Consider the following 26,888-nt stretch of genomic DNA (forward strand, 5'->3'; position numbering starts at 1 on the left):
GGATCCCTTCCAAGATTTATAAGCGCTGGGATTAGTTTTCAGTGCAAGGCAAAGAAACTCAGCGCAGGGAGCGGAGGGGGGCACAGGGAGCGGAGCATGTGCAGAGTGCCCCCGCGCCCCTGGCCGGCCCCAGCCCGCCGCCCCTGGCCTCCAGATCTCCAGCAATGGACACGCCTCTGGCTGGTCCAGTGCCCCCTGCCCGTGGGAAACGGCTGCTTCGCTGGCTCCGAGAGCGGGATTCCGGCCCCAGCTGCACCCGCTTGCTGGAAGGGGGCGCTCAGAGCACAGCCGGCTGCGGAGGGCGGCGACTGGGGCCGGGGCGGAGCTGAGCTCCGGGCCGCGGCGGCTCCTGGGGGCCGAGGCGAGAGGGCGATCTGCCGGGGCTGTGACGGCTGCAGGGACCGCGCAACAGGTAGGGGCCGAGAGGGAGACATCGCGGCAGCGGGAAGGGCCCGGCCGGGGCGCCCCCTTCCCTCCGCGCCGTCGGGGCTTCCACTTCGTTCCCGTCCGCCCGAGAAAGCGCTGCCCCCGGGGCTCGTGTGGAAACTTCTCCGACGCGGCCCCGGCTCCTCCCTCCGCGGCTTGAGCTGCGTGGGCAACTGGTCTCCCCATCCGCTGCGGGAGATCGCGGGTTGCTATCCTGGCCAGCTCCCCACCCATCCCGCCCCGTTGGTTTAGGGACGCCAGGCTGAGCTTCCGAGTCGGAGGAGGTTTCCCTAAGGCAGCACGCGCGCCCAGGACATCACCATGGTTTCCCACAGTTCCCCTGGGTCCAGGGGTCTTACGCCCTGGTAGTCCTCCTCGGTCCTGGTCTGGATCGCACCTAGGCGATCTTGCTTTTGGCTACTGGAGATGGTCCGTACTCCTAGGAACACTGGTTTGCTCCCCGCCCCCAGGTGACAACACCCGATATAGGAATTCTGGGGACAGCATTGTTATTTAGCAGGTCTGACTCTGGCTACTCATTCCGACCCTCCTTCACCCAAGTACAGACGACCCATGACTGACATGTCCCTTAGGGCGGATTCCAGTATGACAGTTGATGCTCATGGGGCGGCCTTTTCTTACAGAAGGAAAAGTTACATCAGAATCTTTTGGGGGTTTTGGGAAGTGTGTGTGTGTGTGTGTGTGTGTGTGTGAGAGAGAGAGAGAGAGAGAGAGAGAGAGAGAGAGATCCTATGGTTAGACTCTAGAAACAGATATGTAGAGAGATGCTCAAATATTAGAAGCAGGAAGGGCTTTCTTGTTGATTGGAGATCTACTACAGGCTATTGGGTAACAGCTAAATTCGACCAAAAAAGGTCAAAGAGTTTGTGTGTATGGTTTTTTGTTTGTTATATGTACAGTGGTACCTCGGTTTAAGAATAGCTCTGTTTACGAAGTCCGCAAAACCGAAAGTAGTGTCCCGCTTTGTAAACTTTACCTCGGTCTAAGAACAGAATCCGAATGGTGGAAGGACATCGGCGGTGGGAGGCCTCATTAGGGAAAGCATGCCTCGGGTTAAGAATGGTTTCGGTTTAAGAGCAGACCTCTGGAACGGATTATTCGTAAACCGAGGTACCACTGTATATTGAGCTGCGATTGCAAGATTGCAAGATTTAGAGCTACAGTTCGTGAACCGAACTGTAGAGTTTGTGAACCGAATAGTTTGTAACTGTAGAGTTTGTGAACCAAATAGTTTGTAACCAGGGCTGTTTTTAAACGAGGTACCACTGTACTACCATTTCTTGTCTATTATTAGTTGTGATTGTGCATACTTCTTTGTGTATCTGCCCTGAATCTTTGGGATGGGATAAGTGAAACATTTCAGCAAATAAGAGCATTCTTCTCCTGCCCGACACAACAGTGCAGCCTTCCTCTGGATTCTTCTCACTCCCAAGAACCTCCCTGGAACAAGTAGGTGGGTCTCTTGAGCCCTCCATATTCCAGGCAATTTGCCTTTTAACATAATGGGATGTACATTGAGACCACCGTGGAGTTCAGAGTTGAATTCATGTTTTCCAGGTCACAGTCCAGCACTCATGGTTTGCACATCGCAGGATAGCAAATCTTACTGAACATCTATCATGTTCTAATTAGTTTAAAATCAGTATTTAAAATGTCACCTAATTGATTCTTGGGAATAGCATGGGAGAGTGCAACTTAGATACATATCTTTCTGCCCTGAAACCCACTTCACACATTACCAAATTCCTGCACGTCAATTATGTGGTCCTCAAGTGCAAAAGTGATCCCACTTGTGTGGGAATTGCTGTGTAGATGACGCATGTGTGCAGCCTTGGCATCATACTGTGGCATCTGCCAGTGCTCAGGTGCCCTGGGAGGTCCTACTGGGGCTGGCACCCTGGCTAGCCCACATACAGGCCACCTCTTATGGGAGTCTCAGTGGAGTGCTCCAGCAGTCACTAACTCCCCCACACTTACTTATGAGGATATGTGATGATCGTAGCTGCTCCTTACAGAGCCTCTTCCTACATAAACTGACCCTGGACTCTGCGCTCATCTTCCAAGAGGTATGGAGGGTGGCAGCATGAGAACGGGGCCTTTTCTGCAGTGGCTCCTTGTTTGTGGAATGCTCTCCTCAGAGAGGCTTGCCTGTCACCTTTATTATACATCTTTAGATGTTTTCAACCAGGCCTTTGGCTGATTAATATTCTATGGCTTTTTTAATGTGTCTGTGGGAAGGGAGGTTATTGTTTTGCTGTTTTCTTTTACTTATTTACTTGTTTTTATTCTGCATTTTATTCTTTGAACTGTCCTGAGATCTTGTGATGGAGGGCGGTATATAAATTTAATAAAAATAAATAAATGAAAATAAGCCAGGGCCGGTACTATCATTAGGTAAACTAGGCAGCTGCCTTGGGCACAGCTCTCAAAGGGGTGCAGTACTGACCTTTGTGGAGCACAGTTTTATATGGATTAGTTTTTGTTAGTGTTTGTAAATTTCTGATAATATTGTAGTTTTATATTTTGAAGAATTTTATCATTTCTACAAGACATCTGTTTTTGAAAACTGAAGTTAGCAATTTTTTTGAGTGCTGCTGCTGCTGCAAGTAGTTAGCCTTACCAAGGGTGCAAAATAGCTTGGCACCCACACTGGGGTCAGCCCCCTCACTTACAACCACAGGGGGAGAAGCTGGTGGCAGCACCAAGGTTCATTCACAAGTGTGTGAGGGAGAGACTGGCATGGGGACTGCAGTTGGCACTGGGGGTGCCCACCTTGAACAGCTTGCCCATGCCACCCAAAAAATCTGAAGCCCGGCTTGCGCTTGTGTGTAGAATCATCGCATGCTACTATATGAGACTTGCATGTAGGAATTCTACAACCTGTGAACAGAGCCTGAGTGACTTCAGTTTTGCATTCCTTGCAATGCTGCTTTTAGTTTCTATTCATATTCCCTGTGCTTATCATTTCCTTGGCAAAAGGCTGAGGAAAGGAGCTGTAGCTCAGCCGTTGCTTATTCAATGGCCTAATATTTTAATCTAACTAGAAAAGGATCATAGCAGCGTATAGGATGCTGGAAGAGTGAATTCTGGGTTTCTTAAACCTGAGTTTCGGAATTAGGGAGCCTGCAGTAGTCTGGAAGGGATAGGGTTGCAAAGAGATGTAGGCCTCACCACAAAGCTCTGCTGAGTGCGTTCCTCAGAACAAGTTTCCTCTCACTGTGGAAAGAACGGTGTCACCGGCGCCCACGTAAAGCGCTCTCCTCTGCGTTTGCGTGCAGCTTTAGCTGGTGCTGGCCTTACTTGGCTCAAGCTGTTTCATAAGAGCTTGGGGGCATTTCTGCCATATGGACCTGCTGCGAAGAGCAGCTGTCAAGCCTACAGGGTGGGCCACACCAGTGCTGAGAACAGCAGTACAGCTATTTCCTAAATCTTCGCAGCAACACTTTTGCCAAGATGCCCTAAAGTAAGCATTAGGCTTTCAGCACCGAATAAGCAACATTGCTTATTCATGTCCTTACGGAGATCAACGCTCTCAATGTTTGCAGCAGTGCCATTCTTAAGGGTATGTGCAGATGAAAACATTTATGTCATTAAAAGGTTTGTAGAGCCCCCATTATATCATGTGGCCCATCATCTGCAGTGCTATAGGCACTTACCCAGGAGGAATTCCTACTGACTTCAGTGGGACTTACTTCTGAGTAGATAGCCATAGGATTACACTGTCAGTTCCCAGCTTTGTCCGTTGTTAAATAGGCACTAGCCTTCTTGCAACGTTTCTTGTTTTATCTGAACAAATGTCACACAGTGTCCTTCATCCCAGCTATTATCTGAACCCCCACTTCCCTCGTTATTAGGGCCCTTTTCTCTATTAAGGATTTACAAGGGTCTACTTATAGTCATGTGGGACGTGGGTGGCGCTGTGGGTTAAACCACAGAGCCTAGAACTTGCCGATCAGAAGGTCGGCAGTTCGAATCCCCATGATGGGGTGAGCTCCTGTTGCTCGGTCCCTGCTCCTGCCAACCTAGCAGTTCGAAAGCACGTCAAAGTGCAAGTAGATAAATAGGTACCGCTCCGGCGGAAAGGTAAACGGTGTTTCCGTGCCCTGCTCTGGTTTTGCCAGAAGCAGCTTAGTTATGCTGGCCACATGACCCTGAAGCTGTATGCCGGCTCCGTGAGATGAGCGCCACAACCCCAGAGTTGTCAGCGACTGGACCTAATGGTCAGGGGTACCTTTAACTTTTACTTATTTGCCACAGCCATCTTTCTTTTGTTTGTGTAGAAGGGAGGGACTTTATTTATTTCTTATTTAAAATATTGCTAAGCCATAGCTCTCCCAACGCAATGCATGAAAAAGAAAACCCAGACTGAACTGAGCCCCCTGGCTAGTTTCATGATCCCACTGATCCGTCATGATCCGTCTCTCGCAAGTTTCTTCTCCCTGCTCCCCTTTTTTGGCACATGCTGTAAAAGTTGTTGCACTGCACTAAACCACATTTTTGTCTTTGTGTTAAGTCTCTCATGTCTGAACTCAACACACAACGTGTTTTCCATTTCCCCTGGTGTTGTCACCCACAACTTCCATAAATGTTTTCTCTAGTATGCACAAGTCATTTGGGTGAATTGTATTGGCCCGGTGCTCTCAAGAGTCTTGCCTACCGTGTCTCTCCGTGGCTTTCAGATTTTGACTGCAAAACTACTTATTGGCATAAAGGAACTGCTCATGTGCTACATAGGTAAAGTTTTTGATTTGATTCCCATTATATCTGAGTCATACATTGGAGAATTACTGCTAGTCATAGCTGACAGTTCAGAACTAGCTGGCTTATGAACGTGCTGTGCTCCTAAACCCTAAGTATACTGACTTGGAAGCCAGTTGGGGCGGCTGATTTTCTTCCAGGTAAACAGGTTTTGAGTTATTGTGTTCCTTTCTTATTTTTCTCTTCTCCCCCATCCCCATTTTTCCCCTTTCTTTTAAGTTAACCCTTTGAAGTGTTAGGGGATTTGACAGTATTGTTGAGGGTACTTACATGTTATTAAATAGGTGTTCAAAATAGTCACATTGTGTTGCACTGTGAGTTTATAACATGCCCCACTTCTCTCTTTGATTTTTTTTCTAAGTGACTTTCAGTACATGGCGGTATGTAGAGATGTTTCCTCGCCACACGTAAACAAGCTCTTGAAATGCAGGCTGTGATCTGGGGTGTAAGATCCACTGAGTGCAGTGGGACTTACTTCTGAGTAAGCATGCCTAGGATTGCGCAGTCCAGCTGGTTTCACCATGACCTTGATTTTGTAGCCATTGTCCAATCAGGACTTTGAGAAGAGCCAGCACACAAATTGGCACTGAATTTTGTCACCCAAAAGCTACAGGCAGGTCTGTGTTCCTAAGTCAGGTGTAGGTAGCTCCATCTGTAGATTTATGGTCAGTTGTTTTTAGTATGGGTGAAAGCTATACCATTGAGCTTTCTCACCAGAGTGAACTCAGGTTTTCATGACAGCACAGGAGAGGAGACTGCTTTAGAACTATGCAGGACGAGGAGCATGGATGACAAAGCTAGTTCTGCCTTGAATTTGGTAAATCCTTCCCCTGCTTATCATCAGTAGCTTCCAGTGGTTGTACGTGCTGATGTCACCTGTTTGTGGTGTGGCTTTTAAAATCCAGGTGGTTGCAGATGGGAAGGGAAGATATAATTTGTATCTAGGAACATGTGCTGCCTCTAGGCAAGCTCCAAGAGCCTCCAAGAGCCAGTTATCAACAGAAGTAAAAATATATACTGCTCCATAATGCTTAGTTTCATTCATTGATGTGATTGTGGGCCATGTGTCTGGTGACCCACCTTTTTTGGCTGAGCTGGCGTTTCTCGTAGAGTCTTGCCTATATGGAAGTGGTTATCTTTTTCTGAATGCTCTGTCATGGGCACAAAGTACAGTTCAGCATTTCACTCTCGGTCTGCTTCAGGATTGTTTGCAGTGGTAGTTTGTACCTGTGATGGAACACTCAGCTTCACCACTGACACATTGGTGCCCACGCAGATAGAAACTAAGTGGCAGGCTTTGTACCCAAAAGTTGAAGAGAATAGCTTCTCAGTGCATTTCAGGAACAGAGCCAAAATATATGTATGTTATGAACTAGCCAAACAAGCTGCTGCAGACTCAGAGCGACACTCAGAGAGAGCCCAAATTTAAAGGCTAAAGGCATTCCTTGGGATATGGTCCCTCATCGGTGCTAGAAGGATGCAGTGAAGCTGCCACATGAGGTAGGCTTTGAAGATGCATGATTTGGCTTTCTTAAATATACTGCCTAGGGTGGATGGTACCTTTTGAATGTTCTCTGTAAATGAATAAGGATGACAGGGACTTACTTGCACCATCTTTCCTGCTTGCATCAAATCTGCAGCTGAGGATCTCCCTTGGCATCCTCCAGTTTCTAGCAGCATTGCTGTACAGTTGAGTCATCAGCCCCTCTGAGAAAATTAGGTCCAGTTGTATGGAGCGGAATATCGGTGGAATGGGGAACATAGGCTTCATTGTACTTGTGAAACCCTTGATTTTCTGGTTTTGGCACTTAAGTGATGCAAGATCTTAGGTCTGACTTAGCAATACATTTGGTATTAATTTTGTGACACAGAGCCTGATGGGAGATTATCCTAGCACTAGTAGCTGCAAAGGAGCACTCCCTCCTAAAAGTTCCAAGTCTGTTATTACGATTTATGTATTGAGGGGCAAATTGAGCCATTATTTCCCCGGGTGGGAAAATGTCCTTATCCCGCATGAGACTCTGTCACTGCTTAGGACTCCCTTCTGTGGAAGAGGCATCTCCCTTTGCTATTTCTCAGGCCTGTGTCTCTGTGGCCTTCCTATCTAGGTCAGTGGGGTGGGCTCAGCCATATGGTGAGTGTATCATTGTTCCTTCCTGGCAATGCGGTATAAACTGGGTTTAAAAAAAGATGACTGGACAAATAAAAGCAAAATAAAAACAAGAGTCAGTTGTAAGAGCCAGGATGGATGGGGAAATGTAGCCCTAAAAATAAGCATTTCTAAACATGAGACTGCTGGAGGTAGGAATGTGTAGCAGGGCATAAGGGCTCTCTGTTAGTGTTGCCAGACATTCTGTGTGTTGTGCTGCACTTCCTCAAATATCAGGATCTGATCAGGAATGAAGACAAGATATTTGGCATCAAGGTACCATAATCCAGCCCACTGGCTTTGCTGAAAGGTTGCTGATTGGTTGGGATAGGTAACTTGTAGGACTATAACTCCCACCAGTCCCAGTTTATGAAGGCAATGGTCAGGGAGGATGGGAGCAACATCTGGATGGCACCTGAAATCTATAAGGAGGTGCCTTATACAGACTTTGGCCATTGGTGCAGGGGCTCCTGGGTGCTCTAACCCTTTCCTTCAAATACATAGGGAGTTGAGATCTTCAAGAATTTGGGGTCATGGTTAGAGCACAGGTGGCTGAAGCATCATGCTGAAATTAGCTGGACTTATTCAGGCCATTTGACTCATGCTGTGTTGGTTAATGTGGCAAGCAATTCTTTCCTATCTATCAGTCCTGGAGTGTTGACCCAGGAGTGCTGTTGCTGTTTTTGCCGATGAAGGAACAGCAGATGCCCCCAAATATGGCCCACCCAGAAGGGGAGAAATCTACAGGCTGCTGTGACACATTTGTGAAGCTGTTTCCTCTCTGGTCCAGCTTGGAAGCCACAGTTGTGAGAGTGTCCAAGTCAGAGGTCTCCTTGACAACCTCTTGTTGTTGCTGCTTGGATCACTTTCAGCTTGTTTTGTTCTCGGATGTTGACAGGATACTTGGAGAACTGCAGGCGTCCGCTGTTGCTCCAGATTCAGGCCCTTGTCTTTCAGTGACAGATGGGGTTGGTTTACAAAGGCAGTTAACTGAGGTAAAGAGAGATCCTATGTCCTGTACAAGAGGTGATCAAAACCTTCCTTTAAAAAAACAACAAAACATCACTTTAATAACCTCTCCAACTGCTGCCTATTCTATAATCTCCCCTTTTGGGGAGAAACCATCAAGCAGGCGACAGCAATACAGTTTCAGGTACTTCTTGATGATGCCTCAACCCAAGGGGTGGTTTTTTTCAGTGGGAACTCACCAAAACTCAGTTCTGGCGCCTCTCAGGTGGGCACCATTGCCATTAGAGCAGAATAAGGGAGTCGTTCTTGGTGAGTTCTGGCATGTCTTTTTCTAGAAATATAGCCCTGAGTCCAGCATTATATTTCCAACCATGGCTATCTAGATGACTTGTGCTAGAATCCCCCCAACTTGTGGTTCCAAGTGCAGTTTGAACAGCCGCACGTTCAGCCCTGGTTGTAGCTGGCTCTTTCATACAGCTTTTGCTTAACTTGGCTGCTCAGGCCATGGGCTTGGCTTTCCCGTACTGGTGATATATACTGCGCTGGCTTCCTTTCTGTGCATGCTGCAGCATGTGGCTGGGATTCCTTCTCCTCCAGAAGCAGTTAAAGAACAAGAGAGATATCTACACCATGTTGGACACTGAGGGGACTGGAAGCAGGAGAGCCTTGCCACATGGAGGCCTGCTAAGAGAGTAGAGGCTTCTAGCTGACTTAACAGGCCTCCCTGTACTGCTGTGTTAGATGGATTTCTACTGTAGATCCATTTCCCTTTATCATCTCTGTTCAGTTGCAGATCTCCCAGAGGTAAAGGGGAGCGGTGCTGGCAAGCCAGCAAGGCGTGTGACTCATCCGTGACCCCAGGCCTGTGGGTGGGTGAAAACGCTTTCCCTTGGATCGTTGCCTCCTGCTGCAGCGTGTGCAGGGCTGTTACACTTGGCACGGATATGGCTGGCCACGGGGAGGAGGCTCAAAGCACGGAATCTGGGAACAGTTTGCTGTTTGGGACAGAAGGCAGGGCTGTCTAATGATGCAGCCCGGATGGAACTGGAAGATGGTTTCCTCCCTCCAGGCATAAGTTTAGAGCAAGGCTTGGCAGGCAGATGTTCCTGAGAAGACAACACTCCGCTGTCATCCCGGTCGTGGAATAAGCAAGTCCTTTTGAGTCAGCCCGCCAGAAGTGGAGGAGATCTTTCCAAGTGCATTAAAATAATCTTGCAAGGGGAAAAGAATCCCAGGTTTCTGCCTGCTTATTCTCCCCACCCTCACTGCCAGAACTAGGGATGGTTTGTGGCAACACTGGAAGTGTTGCATTTGTGGTGGACCCTCTTTCTCTTATTTTGCAGACCTTACACACGAGAGTGAGGTAGGGAATGTAGAGTGTTGTTGTTGCTGTTTGCTGCCCTTTTAACATGTTCCTTCCCCATGGCGTATAGTAACTGAAGGAATGTCCTGGCATTATCTCAGCAGTCCTCCTCCTCCATTTAGGACATTCTTTACTCATTAACACCCACATGCCTTGTCCAGCTGACTGAACTTTTTTTAATCAGGAGCATCACCAGGGCTCCTTCCTCAACATTCATCATGCTGCATCAGCTGCTGTGAAAACGTCAAACCAGAAGCTGCGTCTTCTTTACCTGGGTGTATTATGGATGAGGGCGTACCTGAGTCTAGTGGCACTTGGAAGACAGTAGCTATTGCTATTATGGATCAGAACCCCTTGAGTGCAGGGGAATCAGTGTAACTTATGCTTCATGGCAGGCTTGGAACTGCTCCCAAATCCAGTTATTATCATTAATTTGTTTGTTTTATTTATTAATTGCTTTCCACAAGGCATGCCAAAGTATCCCCATTGTCTCAAGCCCCAATTGTTTTTCCCCACCTTTCTTGACAGTCACAACAAATTCTGTTCTGAGGAAGGGGATATGATTCCTAGCAGTTTACAGTAGTGGAGGAGACCTTTCCTCCTTGGAAAGGGAAGCTGCTTATGCCGAGAGCCAGCTATTGGTCCATTTAGCTAAGTATTGTCTGCATTGAGAGACAGTGGTTGTCCATGGTTCCAGGCAGGAATTTTTCCTAGCTCAACTTGAAGATGTCAGGAACTGAATTTGGGACTTTTGCGTGCTAAATATGTTCTCTACCACTGAGCTGCAGCTCTTCCGTTTATATATAAACATAAATAACTCTATCTTCCTCTGCCTATATCTCATATCCCATATCTCAATTTCAATCTGTATCTATATGGTGGTTCCTTTCTCCTTTCTTTTTCTACCATCTCAAATTCCAGATCTTGTATCCTATCCTGTTTTAAAGTCTGTCAGATGCTTTGGTGAGTGTTTGTCCAAATCTGCCAGGGACTCCTGTTCTGTCCTGGATTGCACCTTGTGATGTTGGGCTGTATTTGTGACAGGTTGTGTTAATTTGTGCTCTGCGTTTTAACGCCGTTTAAACATTGGTTTCTCTACATTGTAGCATGTTATTGCAAAAAAAACCCCAAAAACGTTTGGCCTATGCAATTTTCTAGGCAAGACAGACACAAGGTGTGGCTTGTGCTTAATCATCCCTCAGTGCAAAGTGGGCTGAGATTTCTTAGCATGTAACAGATTCCTGCATTAAGACAAATGGGCAAAGAATGTCTTTTGTTCCTGCCGTATAGTGAATAATTAAGGTTTAGCACGCTACTTCATGGAAGTGTTTTGTGTTTGTGGTGGTGATTTCTAGACGCTTATGAACAAGGGTTAGTGAAACAGAATGACTGAATGGAACCCCGTTGGGCATTTTAAATTGTTTCAAAGAACTTCAGGACATTAATTTGAGAGATTTCAGCTGCGTACACGTTGCCATCTTACAACACAGATAGATCCTTCTTTTTCTTAATTCATATCAAAGCTGGCTTGGGCTAAACTTATAAAAACTCAGTATTTCATAAGAAATGTCAGGCTAGATACAGGACAGGTGTGTATTGCACCTAATGTTGTATGTTCCAAACCACTGGAAGCAGAGTAAACTGAAGTGTGCACATAGCTTCACAGGCATGATACTTGAGAACTTGGTCTATACAGTTACTTTCTTGACAACTGGAAAACACAGACTTCATGGAGGGATGTAGGAGCTATAAGAACATGCAGCTTGCAGAAATTTGTTAGTTTGCTCCTTTTCCTTCTACAGAGCAGCAGCAGCAGCAGCAGCATTTTATTGACTTTGAGCTTAGATCAGTGCTATTGAAGGATAGGTAAAGGTAAAGGGACCCCTGACCGTTAGGTCCAGTCGTGGCCGACTCTGGGGTTGCGGTGCTCATCTCGCTTTATTGGCCGAGGGAGTCGGCGTACAGCTTCCGGGTCATGTGGCCAGCATGACTAAGCTGCTTCTGGCGAACCAGAGCAGCACACGGAAACGCCGTTTACCTTCCCGCTGGAGTGGTACCTATTTATCTACTTGCACTTTGCTTTCGAACTGCTAGGTTGGCAGGAGCAGGGACTGAGCAATGGGCGCTCACCCCGTTGCGGGGATTCGAACCGCTGACCTTCTGATCAGCAAGTCCTAGGCTCTGTGGTTTAACCCACAGCGCCACCCGCGTCCCTATTGAAGGATAAGCATTGCTATTTTGCAGAATTCATTTGTACTGAAATGGTAGAGGTACAGTATAACATTTAACTTGCGCTGCTTCCTTGACTTGCCTTAATAGACAGCATTTTGCATCAGAATCTGAAACTTCATCACCCCGTTTTGCAAGTGAGCACTTCTCCTTTTTCCTGGGGTTTTGAGACACAGGAGACATGCAGGAAAATGGTCCCAGTCACTATTGATGCTCTAGGACAGATACCTGTAGCAAGTCTGCAGGATGGTGGGGTGGGAAGTGTTGATCTGATGTGCTCCATAGAGGTCTGGGGAAGAGCTCAGTGTACATATTCTGCAGCCTGAGAGTATCATTTGAAGTGTAACCTATGGCATGTTTCTGGGTTTGCCTGGGGCTTAAACACTGGGAATTGCCAAGGCAGCATTTCTGAGAAATGCCAGCTTCACATTGTTGCCATGAGTGAAGCTGCTAGTGCCTGATAATAAAAAACCAATGCCATCAGCAAAACACATTTGTTCCCTCTAGCTCTTTCGCTCATCCATCCTGTATTATGGGTTTATGCACACACTTCTATAAAAACAATCCCAATTGTTCCTCCCCAAATCTAAGCACCTAGTGCCCTGGACATTGCTCTGAGGTGCATGTTTAACACAGAGGGGTATTTGGGTTTTTTTTGGGGGGGGGGTAGCATATGATACTCTTCATTGCCTGAGAAAAGGCAAGTGTGTCATTTAATGTGTAACCATGTTTTCTGTGTCTGTCGATTTCTGATGTTGGTAGCAATGGGGAGTAGAATCATAGAAATATAGTGTGGGAAGGGACACCAAAGTTATCTAGTCTTAACCTGCTCCAATGCAGGAATCAAAGCTATGTCAGTATATCAGCTATCACAATATATGGGGCTCAGGCATCTGTATCCCTGGCATACAGGGCTTACCCCTGCCCCCATTAAGTGCCCTGGGATAGAGCTGATTTTCTCTTTTCTAAAGGTACTGAGCATAGGGTTTCCACCTGACCTGAAAGGGCATCTGGCCCTCCTGTGCTTTTAACAGCAGTTTGATGTGCAGAAACAGCAGACAAGCTTTTTCATAGTGTTGGGATCAGCCTTACCATCTGCTAACATCTGGTGATCGAGTTGCTGTTGCAGGTGCAGGAGCAGGAACCCGTAAAAAAGTTGGTCACCCTACTAGGGTCAGGAGGAAACCCCCCCTTTTTTTTGAAGTGGCAATATAGGGGTTTTCTTCCTGGGTTTTGTATAGATTGTGCCTGTCACCATTTGCACATAGCTTGCTGGTCGTTGGCAGCCCAGAGCCCAGTTTCTGTGCGTCAGGGAAATGCTAAGTTTCCGTTCCATCTTGCCGTCCCTTCCTGACAGGAATTCCTCCTTCTCCTGACCCTGCACTCTTGGTTCCTTTCACACAGCCTGATTCTGGAGCTTGGGGGAATGGTCCAGAATGGCTACCCCCCTCACTGCCCACCACTTCCATTGCCTTCTCACAACAAACTTTCTGGTGGTCTGGTCATTTGGAAAATGCCAGCCCAAACAGTGCATCTTTCGGAGGAGGAGCCTGTTCAGTGGTGGGACTGAAGTCGCTTGCCTGATTCTCTCTTTCCTATCACAGTATCCGGTCTGTTTGCACACCATCTATGAACGAGGGTCACTCATCTTTCTTCTTTTTATGATATTTGTCCCAGCTGATACTTTGGACTTACCTGTGCAATCCTCCCTTTCCTTTAAAAAAAAAGAGAGAAAAAAATAAAGTCCTGATAGTGCTGTCTGGATCTAACACACAGTCTAGAGACTGTGAATGTTTTCAGAGTGGCTTTCTAGCACCAGTGTTGTGCTTCTTTCTCCCCTCACATTGCTAAAAAAGAAAGTGCCTGTCTTGTTTGTTTCATTTACAAGTACAAAATTGTTTGGGGCTGGGGAGAAACACCTCCCCAGCAATGAAGTCCAAATAGATACTTGAACTTGACCTATTTGTATGCTTACTTAAATGTTTATATATGGTAAATGAACTGCTAATTACGGTATATGTACAGTGGTACCTCAGGTTACATATGCTTCAGGTTACATACGCTTCAGGTTACAGACTCTGCTAACCCAGAAATAGTACCTCAGGTTAAGAACTTTGCTTCAGGATGAGAACAGAAATTGTGCTCTGGTGGCGCGGCAGCAGCGGGGGTCCCCATTAGCTAAAGTGGTGCTTCAGGTTAAGAACAGTTTCAGGTTAAGAACAGACCTCCGGAACAAATTAAGTTCTTAACCCGAGATACCACTGTATATCATAGAATTGTAGTGCTGGAAGGGACCCTGAGGATCATCTCGTCCAGTAATGAAGGGATATGCAGCAGTCCCTTACAGGGATCAAACCTGCGGCCTTGGTGTTATCAGCACCATGCTCTAACCAATTGAGCTAATTGTTGGTTATTACTTTCTTAGCGTTATGTTGCTGTGATATTATATGTCGTATTTTGTACTTATGTAGTATTTTGTACTACAGCTAGACTTTGTTTTTTTGTGTAAACTGCTTTGAGCACAGATTTACTTGTGGGAAATGTGAAATATAAATACATTGACAAGGACGAATGGCCCTTCCTGTAATGCAGTTGATGGAGAACAGCCCTCTGAGCTGGATGGCATTTTACCAAGGAAGTTAACTGCTCCCTGTGAATTATTGAGGCAGTTTGGACTGTAGGAGAATCTTTGCAGGAGGCATTGCAGGATCCCAGGGCTTGGTGGAAGCTGGGTCAGATTCAGTATCAAGAACCTGTACCAGATAATCATATGGACGTAGTCAGCCCCCTTATACCAGATCAGGCTCATTGTCTTATCTAGTCCAGTATTGTCTGCTCTGACTGGCAGGGCCTCTTCAAGCTCACAGGCAGAGGCCCTTTCCCACCATCAGGTATTGTATCACAAAATAAATAAATCTGGAGGTGCCAGGATGAAACCTTCTACATGCAAAACAAGTGGTCTTCCATTGACCTATGGTTCCCTACCCCCACTGCTTCCCAGTCCCTAGCTATACAACTGGCAGCTGCGTGTAATTATAAGATATGGAGGTTGCCACCCAATCCATCCAAGGTCAAAAGTGAAGCTGCAACAGGGTGGAGGAACAGCTAAACTCATCAAGAACAAACTTTGAAGGCTAAGCATGGGAAAAATGAGTGGGGAGGGGCTGAAGGTCAACATACAAGAAACGTTGAAAAGGATAATAGATCACAGAATCATAGAAGGGACCACAAGGTTCACCTAGTCTAACCCCCTGCAATGCAATGCAGGAACCTTTTGCTCAGCCCATGAGCCTGTGTTTAAGAGTCTCATACCCTACCAGGTGACGTAAGCAGAAAAGAAGAGTAGGACAGAATCAGGTCAAAAAAACAGGAGTCAGAATGGACTGCCGTTCAGACAAAGTCTAACTTCTTACTGTGAAGTGTTTGTAGAGAATGAGGGTCACTACCAAGCACTGGCCACAAATATTTGTAGGAAAGGATAGCAGTCTAGTGCTGGCTCCATTCAGTCCTGTTGAATGGAGCTGGCTGAGAAGATAAAAGCATATGGAGCTCCCTTGCACTGAACTTGAGATACAGGATGGCCACACGGGTTTTGGGTGCAAATGATTGCAATACTACACAAATGTGATCTCGTATCTGAGGAATGGGAAGCATGTGTCCCTCCAGATGTTAGACTCCCAACACCCATAAGCCCTGGTCACTGTGGTCAGGGACATTGGGAGGTGTAGCCCAACAAAATATGGAGGGTCATACATTTCCCATTGTATCCAGACTGATGCAAACCTCCATGCTACTTCTGGAGTTGCTTAGTGTTCCTGAATCTCTGCTCCTATGTAAAATTCCCCTTGCAGTCTGTGACATGACATAACTGTTTCCCAGGCCTTGACTCTGTATCCTTTCGTTGCAGATCCCAATGATGGAGGCAGGCTCTGTGGTACGGGCTGTCTTTGACTTCTGCCCCAGTGTCTCCGAAGAGTTGCCGCTGTTTGTGGGGGATGTCATAGAAGTGTTGGCAGTCATAGACGAATTCTGGCTCCTTGGGAAGAAGGAAGGAGTCACAGGTGAGAGTCAAAAGGCCTGTGGTGGGCTCATAGGAATGGTTGGATTAGAAGCAAGCCAGCATGAAGCAAAACTCAGGGTGTGTGGGGATTAAAGCTATGTAAATGCCCCCCTTCTATTTGGGAGCTTTGAATATACCAGCCAAGTACCAGAAACAGGCCTCCGATATCTCCTTGGTGGCCCCAGCAGTCTCTCCAGAAGTTGAGAGATAAACAACACAGTTAAGGAGTTGAGGGTCAATTTTGCATTTACTAACACACTAGAATAAGAGCTCCCTGTGTGATATCCATTTGCAGTGCCATGAAGGAAATAGGCTCGATTATGAACTTGGTGAACTACACACAAATGGAAGATACTATACGAGCAGCTGCCACATGAAGTGGTCTGATGTGGCCTCTGTATGCAGTCATACGGTCTTCAAAAACCTTCATCTGGAACCTATCTATGTCCAAAAGCTTGCTTTGCTCCCTTTTCTCAGTTTCCTTCAACAAGCCAGCCAGTCTAATAAAAGATGCGTGTCTCAACATACTCAGGGTTCTCATATTGTGTGATTAGCATGACAACAGGCACCTGAACAATATAGCAGATGGCAAAGCACTGAAACCAGCAAGCCAGTTGGTGTCCTGGTTGCAGTGCTGGGTCTTCCCTTGAGAGCCACCTTTTGATCTGTGCCTTGAAAAGGCTCATTTGGTGTCTCTGCCAGTGGAAGTGCACATCTCCCCTGGCTGTGCCAGTTTTCGTCATTAGCAATTGGCCACTTGGGGAGAAGTCTCTTGCCCTCAGCCCTGGGGAAAGAAGAAGATGCAGCGCCAGTCCCTGCTCTCTCTCCCTCATCATTTCCACTTCTCTAAGCTTGTCCACATTACTGTGGCATGATCAAAGTGGTTGTTGTCTTGTCAAGTCGGCAGGATGCAGGTCACTGGAGCTTGAGAATTTCACTTCTCCTTTTGTAAATCCTTAGACTGAGCCTGAAGCAAGCTGTATAGCCGTCCAGCAACTGCCAGTGTAAATGAGACGTACCAGAGAGAGAGAATGCTTCATGGCCAGGAGAGGGTGCCATTCTCAAGCTTTCCTTTCCCTCTCCCTCAGGACTCTCGTCCTGCATGCACCACAGGACAAAGCCTAAAGCCGGATCTGTAATAGCAGTCCTGTCTTTACTCCTTCCATTGCAAAACATGGAAGTTTTGCAAGGCCTTCTTAGCTGGAGGTAACATGTCAGCATAGAGGGATTTTCATCACCTCAACTCAAAATCCTTTCAAGTTCCAGGTACATCCTGTGGAGTAATCTGTGCAATGCATTAAAATAAAATGGATCATTTCAACTTTGTTCTCAATGCTGAAGTTTAAACTGGAGTAAAATAAGGCTTATTCATTGGAGAGAAGAGGGTCCTGCAGGTCTGCGATCCTACAGCTGTCTAGGTGCTAGGATGTGGCCTTTGTATTGAATGGATTCTGACATCTGGATCGGCCTCCTGGCTTACCAAGACAGGCTCCCAACTAATAATAATAATAATAATAATAATAATACCAGTCCATCACCATCAAGAAGTCCCAGAGTGGGTTACAGCTTAAAATTCAGTATTAAAAACAGTTAAAACAAATTACAGTCACAGGAATAGGGTGAATTCATTAAAAGAAAACACATCATGGTGGATGGGTCTTTTATAAAAGATACATTTTCATTTTCCAAGAAAGAACAAAACATATTAAACAAGGCCATTCAGAAAGGTTAGTTCAAATTAAATCTTACAGTTTTCTTCAGAACTCTTCATTTGGCTAGATGGAATGGGGAAAAGTTCTTCACCCCTTTTGAAGATTCCTGCAGAACTTGAAAGCTTACGTGCTATTTTGTGACATTTTGGTTGGCCTAACAAAGAGTGGTTCAGTGAGAATTACAGACCCCTGGGCTGGATCTAGACATGTCAAAGAAGCAATTCAGTTAAATGCATTGTAAACTCATACAATGGAAATCCAGTTGGGAAAGACTAGACTCCACAGTGCCATCTGGTGCCACAGTGTTATAGTGCATATACAATGCATATAAAACTCTTTTTCTTTACCAATCTTGCTGAGTCCCTGGAAAGAGATGCTTGCATGTCTTAGAGAACAGTGGGGTGTATTGGTGCAGAGGCACTTGTGTAATCTGTGTCCATGGGAACATTTCCCTGCTATTGACAGTGTGCTCTCTCTCTCTCTCTCTCTCTCCCTCTCATTCTAGGACAGTTTCCCAGCAGCTTTGTGGAACCCATGGAAGTTCCTGCTTTGAAACAAGGAGAAAAGCTGTTTGTTTGCACCAGCAATTTTACTTCCCAGGAGCCTGGCAGCCTCAGCTTGCAGAGAGGTACTGGTGGAATCCATCGGGTAGTCAAAGAGGGGCCTGTTCAGCCTTGTCCTTCTCTCCAAGAGCCCCCTTCCTAGTGTCTTCTTCCCCAGAACTCCAGCTACAACGTTCCAAGGCCTTTTACTGCTGGCAACTTCATGCTCCTCTGCACTTGCCATGGCTGGGGTTGAGCTCTGAGCACCTAGGACAGCATGAAAGTGCCCAGAATAGTGGCCATGGCCCACCTTTCCTATCCCTGCGATGCCCATTGTTGGCAAGTGCCGTCTAGATTGCTGTGAGCCCTTGTGGCTTTGGGGTTACTTATATCTCCTAGTGTTAGAACCCTGAGGGGGTTCTAAGCAAGGGGGTGCTGTAGTTGACACCTTAGAAATCCTCTGACTTCATATCCTTTATCCCTGCAGGAGACCTAGTGATTCTGGATGGTTCTGCGTCTTCTCCTTGGCCCCAAGGCCGAAGCTGTTTGGGAGCCAGAGGCTTCTTCCCCTCATCATGCGTGCGAGAACTCTGCCTCTCAGCCTTCGGCCCTCGGTCGCCTTACGGCACCACCCTGGAGATGCCACCCTATGCCCTGGGCCAGGCCCGAGCGCTGATGAGCCTCTCAGCCCAGCTGGAGGAGGAGCTAGACTTCCGGGAAGGGGATATGATTACCATTGTGGGGATCCCTGAGCCTGGATGGTTTGAAGGAGAGCTTGGGGGTCGCCAAGGTATCTTTCCTGAGGGGTTCGTAGAGCTTTTGGGTCCACTAAAAGCCAAGGTTGGTCCCGAGGAGCCTGGGACCTCAGAAATCCACAGTGTTAATGGGGTGAAAGGAACATACCCTCAGCCTGAGGAGAAGGCATGGAGTGACGGTGAGGAGTTTCTGGGGCCTTATGGGATCGCTCTCTATCAGTTCCAAGCCATGGAGTCAGCAGAGCTGGACTTTGAGGTGGGAGACAGGATTCGGATTCTGGAAGTCCTGGAAGATGGTTGGCTGGAGGGGGAGCTTCGAGGGAGACGTGGGATCTTCCCTCACAGGTTTGTGAGGTTGGAGGAGAGCAGTCCTCCAGCTAGGGAGAAATGGGAATCCGGGTGTCTGCCAAAGGACATGGACTCTGAGGTGGTCAGCACCCCCAAAGCAGGTCCTCCTGCCATGTGGGAGGAGCCTGGACAGAGCCCGGCCTGCACTGAGGAGAAGCCTGGCCACCTTGCTGTATGTCATGAAGACCATTTGGACTCTGAGCTCAAAGAGAATGAAATGCTCAGCCGCCCAAATGAAGGCTGCCTGGAATCTTTTCCCTCAGATAGGTCAAGCTCTCCCTCTGTGGACCCTATCCAAGCCGTAAATGGAGTTTCCTTCATACCTCAGCCTGCTCTTCAGCCAAAGGGCCAACTCTGTGGTCAAGTGAGTAATGCAGAGTCCAACCAGAGCTCAAGGACCTCGTGGAGCCACTCAGAGGCCTGCAAGCCCTTGGAGTGGGACAGAGAGGCTCACAGTCCTTCCCACAAGAACATGCGCTGCGAGGACTTGGCTGCTTACGTGGACATCCAGCGGCGGAAGCCCAAATCCCGCTCTTCCAGCTTCAGTGGGACACACGAGGGCCTGGACACTTGGCCTGTCTGTCGTGGTGCTCGGGCCGAGCGCCCCCAAGGGGTGCTCCATGGGGAGAGCTGTGGAGACCTCGATTCCAAACTGACAGAGCAGCTGGCTCAGTTTGAGCAGAGCCTGGCAGGCCCCATTAGCCATGGCAGCTGTGGGACCCCCCAGCACGATAGCACCTCCCGGCACTTTTCCATCCTGGATTTCAGCTCTGAGAAGGACATTGTACGTGGTTCAGTGCAGCACACTCCACCGAGGAGGAAGGTGCTGAGGCCACCACCTCCCCGGCCTAGCACCCCAGTCTCTGCCTCACTTCATTCGCCTGCAGGCCACAGCCCCAAAACTACACCTCCCTCTCAGGCTCTGCCAACCTCTGTGAGGCCGTCCAGGCCAGCGCCGCTTCCACCTCCCAGCAGCCAGAGGAGGAGCCCAGCTCCTGCCAAGCTGCAGCCAGGGAGCAAAGAGAGACAAGGCAGCAGCGACGAGCCTAGAGGTGCATCTCCGTGCCACTTCCTGCTGAACCGTATCCAGGAACTGGAGCGAGAACTGGATGTTTACAGCAAGACCCGTGCGGAGCTCAGCACAATGCTGGAGCAGCCACAGGGTGGGCTTGGGCGAGCGGAGACTTTGGAAAACCTGGAGTTTTGCGACTGCAAAATGTCCAGCCTGCACTTGGAACTGCAAGAGCTGAAAGGTAAGTACAGATCAGTTCTGTATTTATCAGTTCTGACGTGTAGAATGCTATGCAATTTGCTACCAGTAATCCAGTGTGTGAGGACATTACCACTTGGGATTTGGGGAAGATGCACTTAAAAGAAACCCTTTCTCAAATTCTTTGAGTGAATAAAGGATTAGGCAAATTTGCTTGCGTGTGGATAGTGTCATCGTATAGCTTAGCCGCTAGGTGGCACTGGACTTACTGGTACCTGGGTGGAGTCAGGGGCTTTCATTTTGCTGTTTTTTTCTTGTTGGAGAGAGAGGATAGATTTCTTGCCCAGCTTCCTGGCTGATGTTTCCTCTAAGCCTCCCACAACTGCATGATTATTGTCCCCCAGGTTTTCTCCCTTTGTTCTTTGTGGTCTCTGGGCAGACCTGTACTTGGGTTCTGCACCTGCACAGACATTGTTTTGAAACTTTCTGCCGCTGGACTAGCATTTTGACAGGCAGTTTGCTCCTAAACTCAGTGCATATGCTCAAGGAGGTGGGGCTTCCCTCTTCTCACACAGTTCCTTTTGACCGCTGCAGAGGCAGCATCTTTCTCCTTGCTTGAGCTAGACAACAAAAAAGAAAAGAAATACTTATACAGTCATACCTTGGGTTACAGCCGCTTCAGGTTGCATTTTTTTGGGTTGCGGACAGCCGAAACTTGGAAGTACCGGAACGGGTTACTGCCGGGTTTCAGCGGTCGCACATGCGCAGAAGCACTAAACCGTGCTTTGCGCATGCGCAGAAGCGCCAAATTTCAACCCGCACATGCGCAGATGCCCAGACGCGGGTTGTGGACGTGCATCCCGCACGGATCACGTTCGCAACTCAAGTGTCCACTGTATATATATTTTTCTTGACTGTTTTTATTTTATATTGTTCCCTCTTTCTTTCCGGTTTTTTTAATGATTCTTATTACATTTATACCTCACTTTTCCTCCAAGTAGCTCAAAGTGGCTTACGTAGTCCTCCCCCTCCATTTTATCCTTGCAACATTTCTATAAGGTAGGTTAGGCTGAGAGATTGTGACTGGCCCAGTGTCACCCAGTAAGCTTCATGGTCAAGTAGGGACTAGAACCCTGGTCTCCCAGTTCCTAGTCTGACACTCTAACCACTACAACACACTCATTCTCCAAAATACCAATTTTGTCTTTTGCTTCCCTCCGTTACTTGGCCACTCACCTCAGGGCACCTCTGCCACCTTTTCTCAGGACCTGTAGTCCTGCAGGTATCTCCTTTCCACAGGCCTTACTCCACTTGAATGAGTAAAGTGCCTCACTGGCAGACACAGCCTGTGTCAGCTGTTGTGAGGTGAAAGGCAAAACATGCCAGCACCACTGGCGGTTTACAAAACAGGGCCACCAGAATTAAAGAGTTTGTCTCAAGGATGCTTCTCTAGGAAGAAACGGGATGCTGAAGTGCAGTCCTGTGCATTTTCTTGTCCTCACTCTGATCCTGCTGATGGCATTGCTTTTATTCTCTTTTTGTGGGGAGGGGTCAGAGAGAACTGGAAAAACAGGATTGAGTTATATGTGAAAAAATGTGCTGAGGATATCATAGTAGTCTTGGTAAAATATGGGCAGGGATCCAAGGGGAGTGGCTGGTAATTGTGTTTCGTGACCCTTGAAATCCCTCCCCAGATATCTCCCTCCCTCCCTCCCTCCCTCCCTCCCTCCTTTTCTCTAATTAGCAAAAACTGCCAACATGGTTTCAGGTTTTTCTCAGCATTCTTTTGGAATGAAAACTATTGGTTGCTGAGGCTACTAGGTTCCTGCACAAGCTGTTGAAGTCTGCTAGACTAGGTTTTTTTGTCCCTTGAGCTTGATATTTCTCATGAAAATTCCTAGATGCTTGCAGTATATTTCTCAAGTTACCGGGACTGAATCTGTGAAATAGTGGCTTGACTAGGGGCAAATACTTTTGACCTGAAATGTGAACCCTCTTAGAGCCTGGGGCTCTAAAATCATTGGTTTCTCCAGGCTCTCACGGATCAAACAATACAGTCTTGTGATGTATGTGTGGAATCAGAACAGCTTTAAATGTGTGCGTTTTTGTGCATTCTTGAGTGACCCAGGGTGACTGTATATATATTGATTTTATTTATATACAAGTTGGCTGTATATTTATTGATTTTATTTATTTAAGGTATTCAGGCACCATTTAATCCTTAGCATTTCTAAGTGGTGTCCATAAAAATAAACCATACAGAAAATAAAGCAGTAAAACACAGAGCACTACCTTTAAAAACCAAGGGTGGCTTTGTTTCTCCCAAAAGCAGATCAGACGTGGCCCAGGTGGGTCCAGCCTATAGTTCCCCAGTGCCTGCATATCCCCCTTTTCCTTTGCCCCAGGGAAGCACTCCTGAGGTGTGGCCACTTAAGCCACAGGCTTTCTGTTTCCGTGTGTTAAGGAGCCCTGAGAGGGAGGGAGGGAGAGAGAGGTCACTGGCTGCTGCCTTCAGCATTGGAAAGCAGAGAAGCCGGTTTGGGCAGGGAACTTGTCCAATCCACAGCTCTCATCTGTGGGACTCTGGTTATTCATTACTTGCCAGCAGGTGGGTGAGGCTGTCTGGACTTGCTGCCTATTGGGTACGAAGGTTATGCTGCTTCTCTGTTGCTGGTGTTTAGTCAGCAGAGTCCCAGGGTGAGGTGTGGGGAGAGGTGGGGGAGTGGATGTCGCCAAGAAACTGAACCCTGGGGAAGGGGGTGGGGGCACACCAAGAGGAACATGTGCACCTACCCCGAGGCAAGGAGCCTCTGGTTCCCCAGCTGGGAGTATGAGGACTACAATTCCACCGCCAGGAAAGGAGATGGTGCCAGAGGAACTGGCCAGAACAGTGATTGTGACTGGGACAACAAGCGCAGGAGCAGAGAACTGTATGGCACCACCAGGCCAGTGGGCAGAGCCTGTGGTCACTTCAGGAAGGGGGAGATCTGGTACAGAGACCGCGAAATGGCCAGAGTCTGCAGGGACTGTGGGGAGGAAGGTGGACAATATACCGACCGGAGGAGGAGAACCAGGAACAAGCTGTACAAGGAGCACGAGGCAGTAGGCAATGGTCACCTGGAAGAAGCTGGCTACTACACAGACAGTGAGAAAGCCACCCGAGCAGCCTGCAGGAAGCCCTATAGCTGGTATCAAGATGGCTTTTATGTGGATGCTGGCATCAAAGCCTTGAAGAATGTGGATGCTTGGGGTGCAAACCACTGGAGAGAAAGTGGCAGCGACAATGACCATGGGAAGGGAGATGGTTGGTGCACAGCTGACCAACGCTTGGATGCGGACTTTAAGAAGGCAGGTGACAGGTACGTGGAGCACAGCAGAACACATCGGAAATGTCAGGAGGAGGAGGAAGAGGAGGAGGAGAGGTGGTATGTGCTGCATGGAGACCTCCTTCACGATGCCCAGAATTCTGGGAGGACATTTGAGAACAGCACTGTGGATTGTAGAAACATCTCTGCTGGTCCAAAAGACCAAGTGTCCTGGCCGTTAGGATGCGAGCGCAGCAGTGTGGGGTTGGCGCCTGCCTGTGAAATGGCCAAGCCACGTAATGTGGTGGACAAGGACTCTGGCGCAGCGGAAACTGTGACTGGCCAGTCTGGAGCACCGGGACTGCAGGTGTGGAGAGGTGGATGTCCAAGGACACGCACAGGGCGGTCAGACTGGAGCCTGGACTGGGAGGGTGAAGCCTGGCAGCGGAACAGCTTGTACCGGCGCACGGCTCCCAGCGCCTTGAGGCACCACGTCAAAGAAAAGCAAGGTACGGTAGGTTGGACAGGGTGTGGTGGTGATAAGGCTACATGTGCTTGGATTTCCACACCTTTTCCGGTCAGCCAGCCCCATGTGAACAGCAGGGCTTTGGATCACAGCCAGCTGCCTTGTATGGTATCAGGTCATTGGTCCATCTAGTGCAGTATTGTCCACACTGACCAGCAGTGGCTCTCCAGGGTTTCAGGGAGGGATCTTGCCCATCCCTACGTGGAGATGTCGAGGATTGAACCTGAGATCTTCTGCAGGTGTTCTGTCATTGAGCTACAGCCCTTCCCTACAGCAGCACTTGAAAAGAAAACACCTGTTATGTCAATCATCTGGGATATTATGAAGGTTAATTGTTGTTTTCTCAGTGTGTGCTAATTGACAGCCTTCTCCTTAGGCTCTCCTTTGTGGCTGTGCCTTGTTTTTCCCCTCTTGGGCTGGGCATTTGCCAGTTAAGTCCCTTATGCTAGGAATGTTTGTGCCGTTTTGTTAGGTTTGCAATGTGCTGTTGCCCTGCCAGGGGCTCCCTGCTATGCTCCCTGCCCAGGTGTGAGCCTGGCTTCCTAGATGCTCAGATTTCAAGCACAGGGTTCGATCCTAGGCAGCTCTTGGAAACCAGCCTTTGCATCTCTGTTATGCTGTTATGTGGTGCAAGAGTTACTGCACAGCTTGTAAGCTACTCCTACTAGGGCAAGTGCAAACATGGCTGTACAGCACTGAGAAACCAAGGGATGGATTGTGCACTTTCCTGGAATTTTGTGGAGTGACACTCGTGCGCAATTCCAGGAAAGTGCAGAATATGTCCGAGTGGGACACTCTTGCTGCAAGAGGTCTTGCTTTAGTGTCCCTTGGTTTCTCAGTGCTGTGGTGGCCATGTTTGCACTTGCCCTAGTAGGAATGGCTTACAGGCTTTGCAGTAACTATTGCATATTTGGACTAGCCATTTCTGGAACATAGAAATCTGCCTTCTGCTGAATCAGACCATTGGTCCATCCAGCTCAGTATTCTCTACTGACCAGCTGCAGCTCTGTAAGATTTCAGGCATGGGTCTCTCCCAGCCTTAGCTGGAGATGTTGTGGATGGAGCCTGGGACTTCCTCCATGCACAAGAGATACTCTACCCCTGAACTACAGCCCTTCCCCATTTCGGTGTGGTTATCATCTCAAGCTAGCAGCATCTTACAGCTTCTGTGGAAGTTGCCTCAGGTCAAGCAAGGTTGTTGTTTTTTCCTGTGTTCAAAAGCAGCAGGAACCACCCAGTTGTGTTCTTCAGCAATTATGCTGAAATGTGGGGTGTATATGGAGTGTTGCAAATGAATGTTGTTGCTATTATAGCACCATCAGTGTGCATAGTGCTTAACTTTAGCAAAAGGGAGGCTCTTTCCCTCTGGGTTTACACATCCCTCGTCCTCCCCAGCAGACTCCTTTTGGCCTTTAGAGTAGCAAGACAAAACTTGGCACAGTGGAAAACTGGTGGGGCAGGCTTGTTGACTGCTGCTGCTGCTAGTGGGAGCCTCTGCTGCTCAGTGTTCCTGCAGCCTTGTCATCAGCTGGACCCTGGGCTAGAAAAGGGAAAGCAGAATTAGTTGTCATCAGGCAATTGATAATCTGTACTAATAAACAAGAAATCTGAGCTAAGATACCCCAAATTCAGCTGAAATCCCAGATTTGAAAAATGAATTTTGCATGCAACTGTGTACATATTAAGCAACTTTGCTTATTGGGGCTCATTTATAATGCCTCTGCTAGTCACTGGGGAGTGCTAAATAGCTACAGATAAAAAGTTTATTTTTACCTGGACCTTCAACCTTGCCTTTGCAGGACTTTAGATGTCTGTGGCCTCTTTCAGTGGGTGGGATGTGTTTGTTAGTACTATTTTGTAAAAAGCTTTGAGACAACAACGACAACAACAACAACAACAACAACAACAACAACAACAACAACAACAACTTAATATGAAGGACATAGAAGTCCCAACAACAACAACAACAACAACAACAACAACAACAACAACAACTTAATATGAAGGACATAGAAGTCCCAGTCACTGACTACTTAAAGTTTTACTTGATGCTCCTTCCCTCTGTTCAGGCACAGGAAAATTTATTTTTAGCAGCCTTAATGTCTAGAAAATGCCTTTCCAAAAAACCTAACTTTAAAGGATGATGGAAGTAATCAGGGTGTTAAATTTGGTGGCCAAACCAAATTCTGTACTTTGCAGAATAAGCACAGACCTTGCTATCCTGGAGAATCTCTAGGGAGTAAAGCCGGTGGCTGTAGGAGGGAAGAGGGGGCTGCAGATGGAGTCGGGTGGCTGGTGCTGAGCTCAGCAGATAAGGAACCCACAGTAAACAGCGTGGAGATTCTGTGTATGGTTGGTGGATGCAATAATATGTGGGATTTGTTTGATATGCTGCAGACGCTGTAGAGTAGACCTGTCATATGCACCTTTGGTCCGGGCAGGCCTGGGTACCACTTAATGAACTTTGACTCCTGACATTCTTCAAGGGTGAACAAAAGGTCAGAAAACAGACACA

At 47.6% G+C, this 26,888-nt stretch overlaps 1 protein-coding gene across 2 annotated transcripts in view; it reads left to right on the plus strand.

Moving 5' to 3' along the window:
* The first annotated feature begins 292 nt into the window (after nt 1–292).
* DNMBP (dynamin binding protein) overlaps nt 293–26,888 on the plus strand; it is a 52,615-nt gene continuing 26,019 nt past the window's right edge. Inside the window, exons 1-4 of one of the 2 annotated variants that reach the window (XM_081008402.1) lie at nt 293–412; nt 15,823–15,976; nt 18,193–18,315; nt 18,717–20,585. In XM_081008402.1, coding sequence (XP_080864528.1) covers nt 15,829–15,976; nt 18,193–18,315; nt 18,717–20,585 — 2,140 coding nt within the window. In that variant the 5' untranslated portion in view covers nt 293–412; nt 15,823–15,828. Of the gene's footprint in view, nt 413–15,822; nt 15,977–18,192; nt 18,316–18,716; nt 20,586–23,277; nt 24,357–26,888 lie in introns of those variants that run through there. The other variant, XM_081008403.1, reaches the window with a different exon arrangement.

This window comes from Podarcis pityusensis, assembly GCF_964106645.2.
Source record: "Podarcis pityusensis genome assembly, chromosome: 5".
Classification (NCBI taxonomy): domain Eukaryota; kingdom Metazoa; phylum Chordata; class Lepidosauria; order Squamata; family Lacertidae; genus Podarcis; species Podarcis pityusensis.